Source organism: Lonchura striata, chromosome 12 (assembly GCF_046129695.1).
Source record: "Lonchura striata isolate bLonStr1 chromosome 12, bLonStr1.mat, whole genome shotgun sequence".
NCBI classification, from domain to species: domain Eukaryota; kingdom Metazoa; phylum Chordata; class Aves; order Passeriformes; family Estrildidae; genus Lonchura; species Lonchura striata.
In genome coordinates this window covers 15,846,311-15,855,862 of record NC_134614.1, presented here as the reverse complement: position 1 = coordinate 15,855,862, position 9,552 = coordinate 15,846,311, and the positions used below count along the sequence as shown (strand labels likewise).

The 9,552-nt window shown below is 51.8% G+C and overlaps 1 protein-coding gene across 1 annotated transcript; it reads left to right on the top strand.

The window, feature by feature from the left end:
- The first annotated feature begins 1,827 nt into the window (after window positions 1-1,827).
- On the top strand, window positions 1,828-5,990 carry FAM3D (FAM3 metabolism regulating signaling molecule D). Its single transcript, XM_031505947.2, has 9 exons — window positions 1,828-1,840; window positions 2,581-2,688; window positions 3,014-3,034; window positions 3,520-3,643; window positions 3,885-3,943; window positions 4,302-4,352; window positions 5,355-5,439; window positions 5,582-5,708; window positions 5,901-5,990. Exons 1-9 carry the CDS (start codon window positions 1,828-1,830, stop codon window positions 5,988-5,990), a joined length of 678 nt encoding a protein of 225 aa, XP_031361807.1.
- Window positions 5,991-9,552: the final 3,562 nt, after the last annotated feature.

Genomic DNA, 9,552 nt, shown 5'->3' with positions numbered 1-9,552 from the left:
TGTGAGAACTGGCCCCATTTTCCAATCCCATCATCAGATCAGGCACTTGGGGGAGCCAGGAATGGGAAGGGGGTCCCTGTCTTTATAAACTCCATGCTGAAAGGAGCAAAAGGGAAGAGCCTCATGCTGCCTCTCCCAGATCCAGACGCAGGCAATGTTTGTCCTCTAAAACCTTTAACCTGTCCTTTTTTCAGGTCTGTGAATCTTATACCAGCTCAGTGAAATGGGTTTGCTGATGCCAGCTTTGACACAAGCTTTTAAATCCATTTCAGAATAACTGTGCTGAGGGCTGGGGTATGGGGAGGGGCTTTGGGCATCACAGACCCCCCCCTGCCACCTCCCGTGGGGACAGATTCCTGCTCACAGCCAGCCTTCCTCTGAGAGGAACAGCTTCAGAGAGAGGGGAGATGCTGCTGGGAAGCTCTGCTCTGATGATACACAAACAAAAACATTTTGTCTTGGTACATGGGGGGACACAAATCCCTCCCAAGGCTTCCCCTAAAATGCAGGTGGGTCAGTCTCCCATGGGAAGCTGGTAGCTCCGTGCTGGAGCAGCTTTGGCAGACTGTCCCTGCTGCAGTGTCACGGGGAGAAGTGCCAGAAACATCAGCTGAAACCGATGGGGCTGCCTAAAAATTCCAGGCAGGGATGCTGCAACCCACCGCTGGGTGCAGGGGAAGCCATGGGGAGCCTCTCCTCGGGGCACTGAGGGGGGATGCAGCCCAGGGCTGCCCCATGCCAGGTCAGTGACACAGCGAGCCCTGGGAGGGGACCGCAGCAGGGCTGGGCAGGACAAGCTCTTCTCTCCTTCCTCATGACGCAGCAGCCTGAAATCACCATTCAGCCCAGCCCTGCCACGGCCCGCTGCTCCTTATTTACCCTTCAAACAGGAAAAGCAGCTCTCAGCACAGCTCGTTTACAAATTTTCTGTCAAACATTACTGAAGGGCTGCTTGAGTTGACATTAGGCTCGTGAACTCTCAGCACCCATCTCACAAGTGACAATTCGCCGCAGGGCTCCAGCGTGGCTGCCAGGACAGAGGTTCAACAGACGGCAGCCCCGAATTTCAAAGGTAGGAGTGCTCCCAGCCCCTGGGGAGCCCAGCATGTGGGGTGGCAGTGCTGTCCCATCGGTCAGGGTGGCAGTGGGACAGGGGACAGCAGATGGACTCTCCTGGGCAGGAGATACTTCATGCTCCAAATTACAACCACTGCCTGCCCACGGGGTGAAGACATCCCAGGATTTGGCCAGGTGGAAATATTTCTGAGTTTAAGTCAGGTGTCCATAAAGCTGTCTGCTCTCCTCAGCACAGTGGGGCTGCCCTTCTCCCTTCTCCTTTTCCCAGAGATTCCCCTGACTGGGCAAAGGCAGGTCACAGCGTGTCCTCAGACAGCATTTTGAAGTGCCTAATATTTGAAATCTACCCTGCATCATCCCAGAAGAAAATGCAGCAGAACTGTGATAGCAAGTGTCCACCTCGTTGCTATCAGCAGTACAGAAAAGGCTGGTCCATTACCGAGAACAGGAACGAGGAGCACAAGGGGCAGCAGACAGGGGAGGGTTCTGAGGCTCCAGAGGGAAGTGAGCTCGAGCAGTGCAGCCTGCTCCAGGACTTAATCAGGGTGGGACCTTCTGCATGGTTGAAGAATTTGTATATCTTTGATGATGTCCTCACTATTGCAAGTGTGACTGAACATAGCAATTAGCTTCTCATCTAGAATCTGCCCGGCTTTGGTGGCTTTCAGGCTCTCTTTGAGGCATTGCCTTCTTTCCTCAGGGTGACCTGTGACTGTCAGTCCTTCCCAGCCGTGCTGTGTGCCCACCACCATGCGGGTAACAAGTAAGGAGGAACAGATATTTACTTTTCTCTCTCTGTTTTTCACTGGTTCTTTATGCTTCTTTCTCATCTACATGATGCCTTCCAAACCCAGCAACCCTGCCCTTCCCCTGCCAGGGACAAGGGAAAGGGCCCTTCTATAAGCATCAGGTTTTTACAAGATTTGTGTCGATTTCAGCCTGTTGTATTTTTCCCGGTGAAACCTTCTGTGACTGGGAAGAGATGGCTATTGAGATGTTCCTGGTTCCATAAGAGCCATTCAGCTACAATAAAAGTACATTTTTCTGCTCTCTTTCCATGCAGGACTGGAACGTTTTGCTCTGATGAGCGCTGCTTTAAAGCCAAATGCCAATCACAGTTGTATCAGCAGCTGCTCGGCTGTAGCTAGTGACTAATTGGGGGATAGCAGCCTTCCCAGCACTGGGAACATAAGAAATATTTGGATTTACATAGCTTTCTGACTAATTATCAGATTTACTTTAACATAGAGAGAAATATGAATAGTGCCTCCCAGCAGAGCACTAATGCCTATCTGAGCATCACCACGTACTCTGGAGATGGTAATTAAGAGATCAGAATCCATTTGGAGGGTGAGGGATTGTTAGCTGCCTTCCCACACCATGCAAGCACTGGCTGTCACCCTGTCCCGGTAACCTGGGGACACAAATCCCGATAAACCAGAGGGATGACCCAGGGCCTGCCCCGTGCTGCAGCTCTCAGCCCGCCCCTCTCCCACCCCGCAGGTGTGATCCGGTCCCTGGTGCTGCTCCTCACCCTGCTGGGCTCGTGGTTCCTCATGCAGACGTACTTCCAGCACAGCTGGAAAGCCATCAGCCTGCGGAGCTGGCTCGGTGAGGCGCCGAGGGCTCCAGAGGGATCCAGAGGGAGGTGGGAGAGGCTTCATTGCGAGCCAGCCCCCAGATCTGGGTAAAGCTGCTCTGACCAGTTGCATTTGCAGTCTCTGGCTGAGGCTTCAGCCACCAGCTCTGAGCACCAGGGCAGGATGGGACAGTGTGGTATGGTGGGAAGCTGCACTGGAGTGGGTGGGTCCAGGAATGCCTGCAACCATGGGAAGCAGTTTTAGAGAGATGAGCAGGTGCCTGAACAGCTGCTCCTGGCTTGGGGAAGAGCCAGCAGCTCTCCAGGGTGTCTAATCCTCCTGCTTGATATCCACAGGTGCCACAAAGAAGCCCAGCAGTGAGTATTGCTCTACTTTATCACACAACTCCACTCCAGGGTTCAGGGTGGAAACGTGGGATCTCCTTCAAGAGCCCCTTCCCTGAGGCAAAAATCCCCCTCTCCCAGACACGGGGGATTTTGTTACTGCACACAGCAGTGGGGTCTTTGGCAGGCACCTGCCTTGGCCAAAAATGGGGAAACTCTGGGCAGAAAAGCCCCAAGGGTCCTGCCCCGGACACCAGCTCCGAATGCTCCCGGCACACACCATGTGTCACACCTGGAGCAGCACCTGGCCTCGGCACCATAAACCTCAAACAAGAAGCTGGTCCCAGCCCCAGGACGAGCCTCCTTCATGGAAGAAATTGGTCCAGGTGTTGCCCCCTTAGTGGGGCACTGTATCCCGGTCCAGCCCCGCTCAGCCCCTCAGGGACATGGCCAGTGTCTCCCCATGGGGACAAAGCCATGTCCCCATGGGGACTTTCAGCTCTACTCCTCCCTCACAGGTGAGAGGCTGCCCCGGCACAAGTGTGGGAACCAGAAGAGCTGCCCCCAGAATTATTTTGCCTTCAAGATCATCAGTGGTGCTGCAAATGTGGTGGGACCCTCAATCTGCTTTGAAGACTTGGTGTAAGCAGCACATGGCAGGGACAAGGCAGCTGTGGCTGGGCTGGCCTCCAAAGGGCAAGTTTGGCCTCTGCCAAGCACATCACAGTGTATTTGTGGTTAAAAAAAAAATTAATTAGATTTGTTTGCTACCACTTCTGGTTATTTTGCCATCTACAGCCACTTTACCCCACCACAGTTTCACTGGCATCAGCATCTCCACTGCATCCCTGCACTCACTGGTGCTCTCTGCTTTCCTTTCCAGCCTCATGAGCAGTGTGAAAAACAACATTGGCAGAGGCCTGAACATTGCACTGGTGAATGGTGAGTCAGACAGGCACTGATCCCCTTCTCCCCACTGCCAGGGCTCCTTCCTTCCCCAGGAAAGCACAGGCCACTGAAAACCCCATCCCAGGCACTGTGGCTGAGCCAAAAGCACATCCCTCTGGTGTTGCATGGGGAGCACAGCCACAATTATGGTTGCAAGCACTGCCAGTGAGAAGGGAACCAACCCACCTGGGCAGCTCCACAAACTCCTCCAAGCAACACAGTGACCATTGCAGCAGTTACTGAGGGAAGAGCAAAGCACTTTGCAAGGGCACCCCAGACTCATGGCCAGGCAAAGCCCAGAGCTACCCCAGTGCAAACTCACTGTGCTCTGTTTTCAATTTTAACCTTTCAGGAACAACTGGGAAGCTCCTGAAAACCGATGCCTTCGACATGTACTCTGGAGGTAAGCACAGACACTCTGCTCCTTGGTGCTTCCCAGCCAGGGCTCACACCAGCACTCCTGGCCGCTTCAGCTGCTTCTCTGCCATGTATTTAATGAAAAAGTCAAGTGGGCTTTGACCAGAGTTGCCAGTCTGGGTGGTAAAAGCCCAGCTTTCCCTGAGGCCATCAAGCCTGGAGTCCTCACAATGCTTCCACATCCAAGATTGGCTTCTCACTCCTTTTACAAGCATGTAATAGCCTGGAAAACATGATTTCACTAACCTGAATAAACTAAGGCATTTGAGACTTGAGAAAGGTACTTTCTGAGATCAGGTAGTTACACTAATCCTGATACTTTGCAACCTGTAACTCAGTTTTTGCATACTGGTGGTGGCTGAGCAGCTGCTCATTCCCCTGCCTTTCACAGCAGGATAAATGAAGGAGCTCAGGGAGACCTGGCCCCCTCAATCATTCCTTGGGTTTTCAACCTACTCTTGGTAACTCTGGAGTTTTAAGGAGATTTAATCTCAATACAATGAGATTTCCAAGTGCACAAGCGAGATGCTCGGTGGGAGAGGCACTGGGAAGAAGGCAGCAGTCAGCTCATGTGCCACTAGATGGGGCATTGGATTCAAGCATCCCACAGATGCGGGATGAGGAGCAATTCTGCCAGTACGGCCAGAGGCACGATGGCAGGGAAAGCGTCTCTGTGGTCAGGCAGGTTCATTTCTTGTGTGTTGGGAGATAAAGTCACACAACTGGATTTCAGAGTTAGCAAGCAAAGTTCAGGAGGAATTTCCACCCTGCAGTTGTTCCAAAAGGAGGACATCAGTACTGTGCACTGCAGGAGAGCCCAGGTGGGAACACAGGATGGGGAATGCATCATTTGGGAGCCCACCATTCACCCAAATCCTGGCTAGCACCAGCACAGTCAGGTTATTTCCCACCAAACCAGAGGAGGCTCCCCCGTGCAGAAGTACCTACTAAATCCCTTTTTTCTCTCCCTAATGCTGTTCTCTCCCAGACATTACCAAGCTGCAAACCTTCCTCCAAGGGATCAAGCGTGGCACCCTTGTGCTGACAGCAAGCTACGATGATGCTGCCACAAAGTAAGTTTGCCCATGGAAGCAACACCAGGTTCCCCAAAAACACTCAGCTGGGGGAGCTGGACATGCTGCTGCCACCAACAGAGAGGGAAAAAGAGGGGATACCCAGCTGGCACCACAGTAACACCTTCTGAACCTCTTTCAGGATGAATGACAAAGTACGGGCATATTTCACGGAGCTGGGCAGCAGCCACGTGGGCAAGCTGGGCTTCCGGGACAACTGGATCTTCTTGGGAGCAAAGGGGCTGATGAACAAGAGCCCCTTTGAAAAGGTACATGGCCCTCCCCTGCAGGTTCCATCCTCTCCATGGCACCCCCCAAGCTACATCTCACCCACCTGCCTGCAGAAGACAAGCACCAGTGGCATTGTCCCCCACGCCAAACCGAGCTGCAGCTTTTGCCACCTTTCCAACTTGCACTGCTCCAACCTCCTTATTCATCTTCTCTCTCTCTTATTCCTGCAGTACATTAAAAATGATGGAGAGACAAATAAATATGAGGGCTGGCCTGAGCTGTTGGAGATGGAGGGCTGTGCCCCCAGGAAGATGGACTAGCATCAAACTCCAGCCTGCCATGGAGGGCAGCTTCACCAGTCACACAGGGACACCAGCCCCATCGTGGGGACTGCAGCCTCTCCACTGCCAGGTCACAGAGCCCAGCAGCTGCTGCCTGCTCATGGGAACTGGCTGTTTCACAGCAGGAACTGTGCATGGCTTGGAGAAGAGCTGTACAAGTGCCTGCAGAGCAGAGCAGACACGTGGCCAGACTGCAGCCAAGCCATCCTCATCAATGGGTCAATTTGGGGTATTTTATTTTTCTATCTTTTAACTAAAAACTTTGTAGAAGGTTTTGTAAATTTCTTCAATGAGATTTCTAATTACAAAACACTACCTTCTGCCTTCCATTTTCAAGCATAATCAACACTTTCTCCCACAGGCACAGCATGCCAGGTCCTCTGCCACCAGTCCAGCATCACCATCACCCATCCCACAGCCCTGCACACAGGACTCCCCCTCCTCACATGGCACAGGGTAAAGTCATCCCTGGGGATGCTCAGACTTTGGTGGTTTCCCCTTGGAGCTCTTGCCAATGTCCTACAGTCTCCTACAGCCACAATATGGCCAGAAATCCACAGGGATAGCACACAGCAATGTAGGTTAATATTTACAGACCAAAGCATCATTCCTGGGTGTTAAAAACTGGTTTAAACCCAGAAGAGCAAAGAAAATAAGTCTCTATGTATAAAATAGAAAGAACTTTGAAGGTTCAAAATCTTCCCAAAAACAAGATAAAAAAACAAGCAAGATTAAATGTTGATACCAAAAAAATTGATAGATTTTGATTTAATAGAAAGAGAGGCAAAGAGAAAGAAAGTGAAAAGTAGGGAAAAGTTCGAAAATACTAAGGTTACTTTTAAAAGCATAGGATAGGTCATCACCTCACCGTACTACCTTGGCTGCTGCTGAGACAGGGTGTGGGGAGCAGAGCAGGTTTTGTCCTTCTTTCTCTGCTGTTTGAATTATCTTATCTGCCCCCCCAACTTCAGGAGCAGTTTGGCTGGGATGCAGCCACCCATCCTTAGGATGAAGGAGCCATGCCCGGTCTCTGCAGCCAAACCTTGGTCCACTCGTGGTGCTCCCTCCCTGCCATGGGACACAGAAGCAGGCAAGGGTTCCACAACTCACTCCTGACTTCAGTCCAGGGCTGCAGGATCAGGGGTTCCTCCCCAAGCAGGCAGTGTCATGGAGGCCTTAGGGTGTCCCACAGCAGGCAATGGTGGTGGAGGCAGGGGAAAGGCAAAGGTCAAGGATTCTGCCCCTCGCTTTTCCCTCCACATTTTGCACAAGGTTTGCACTCCTTTTTATGGGTCTCAAGGCAGTCCATCCCACCCGTAGTTTTCAGGTGTTCAAGAGTGATGATGATAAGCAGACATAATGACAAAAAAATTTTTGAAGCCTTTCTCGTATTATCAGGTTCTTACACCAGGTTAAATCCAAGCTAAATCCTCTGTGGCACACCCCTATCAAAGGCCAGGATAATGCCAGGGTTGCGCCAGCCTTGCTTTGTCCTCAGGGATGGATGGATGGATGGATGGATGGATGGATGGATGGATGGATGGATGGATGGATGTGCAGGGTTTCTTGGGCAGCTGAAGTTGTGCAACACAACCAATAGGTGGGAGCCTTTTACCGGTAGAGCCGGGGCCAGCACCGCTCCGGAGCGCTACAACGCGCCCGGGCTGGCACCGCTGGGTCAGCCACACACCGGGAGCTGCAGCCCAGCCTGGGCCAGCCGGCACCACGGGGAGAGCAAAGATCCCTGCCCGAAGGCGAGCAGCAAAGCCCCACAGTGCTCCTAGAGCAGTCCCCACGCTGCTCCCCAGCACCGAGCAGGTCCTGGGGAGCATCTGCCCCCCACTCCTGCCCAGATGCACCAGCCAAGCACGGTCTGCTCCCAGCCCCTCCCCGAGCCCCGGCGCTGCTGGGATCAGATGAGCTCCACGGGTGATGGCTGGGCTTATCTGCCATCAGAGACAAGGATGAATTTGCATCACATACAGACTTTAATTTCCGATGATTGTATCTGGTTTTTCCCCATTCTCTGAAGCAGACCAGCAGTTTTGCAAAACATGAGGATGGAGTGTTTCTCCTGGAGCAGCCTTCTCTGCATGCAACAGCCCCTGCACAGCTCCTAGCGGGCACTTCACAGGGTTATGGGAGCTCTCAGGTCACCCCAGGGGAGCAGAAGTGAGGAGCACAGGCAGGATAAGGCCAGGAAAGGACACAGCCTGTTCTGTGCTGGCCACCTGTGGAACAAAACCCTGGATCCAAAACTCAACACCACCAATCTATCAGTTTTCCCTAAACAAGGAAAAATCCCCACATAAACTGTGTAACACCTGTAAGGGCTTCCAAAGGCAGAACTGAAATAAAACCCCGAAACAGCCACCACAGAGGAATCCCCGAAGAGGTGTAGTATTTTATCCCAGCTTATCCTCCCATGCTCTTAGCACACACCTGATGGTACTGAGGGAAACCTCTGCCATAAATCGATCCCTAAATCTGCTGCAACAACAGCGGTTAATCCCCAGCGCTGAATCATCCCTACCCATGGCACAGCAAGAAATAACACAACCAGCAGACACAACAGCCCTGCGAGCTGCCAGCATAAATATGCCAACTATTTTAAGCCCCTCAAAGGATCTAGATTCACTCATAAAGCAAACTGAAAACAGCCCAAGAGCTGTAAAGGTGGCTCCACAGGGCAAACCAGAGCACAGCATCAACTACAGCCCCAAAAACAACCAGCCCCATTCAGCCGCAGGAAACTCTTCCTACCCCTTGCAATGCACATTAGAAATCTGGTTTAAAGCCAAAATAAAGGAAATTTATGTTTCAGCATGCTACAGGCAGTTAAAACTAGCTCTGAATCCATCACAGAACAGTTACTAAGGTACATCACTATTTTCAAGAAATAGGGAGAGCTAAAAATGCAATTCCTGTGCAGGGACCTTCAGCCAGTGTTTTCAAGAGTCATTCCTGCCAAAGTCCCTGTGTCCTGATAAATAAATCAGAGTTTTTTAAATATCCAGACACTGAGAGGTAGAGAATAAATATGAATTCATGAGTCAAACTGAACTGACTAATTTCTTTAAATGGATCTGAAAAGGACAGTGGGTGCAGGGACAGCAATCTCCAAATGAAGTTTTGCAGTGCTGTGGCATTTTGAAAGCTGTATTACTGCAGGGACAGGCACCTACCTGGCTGCTCTGCACTGTGCTGCATCCCCAGAATCTTCACCAAACACAAGCCTGAGCCGCCCAGACTCCCAGAATGCAGCTTCAGGTAACCTGGGCTCACCTGGGGTCACAGGAGGCACCAAGGCTGCAGCAGCAAACAGGCAACCTGGGGTGTTTGTGGGAGCAAAGTTTGCAAAATCCAGTGCTGCAACAGGAGCTGGGAGCCAGGATACAGAGGCAGAAGAGGGATAATCTTTCTTTATATTTAAGGGTCCATTTGGGCAAAGCACCAAAGGAGTATCTAGGAAAGATGCCACAGGCAAGGACCTGCGGGTGCCGGGCCGCAGCTGGGCGAATCCGCATCCTGTGACATCTTG

Excerpts from the sequence above, each read along its gene's own strand:
- FAM3D (XM_031505947.2), top strand. Across the intron at positions 3,035-3,519 it reads TGCCACAAAGAAGCCCAGCA|GTGAGAGGCTGCCCCGGCAC; the intron begins GTGAGTATTGCT and ends CCTCCCTCACAG. Across the intron at positions 3,644-3,884 it reads ATCTGCTTTGAAGACTTGGT|CCTCATGAGCAGTGTGAAAA; the intron begins GTAAGCAGCACA and ends TTTCCTTTCCAG.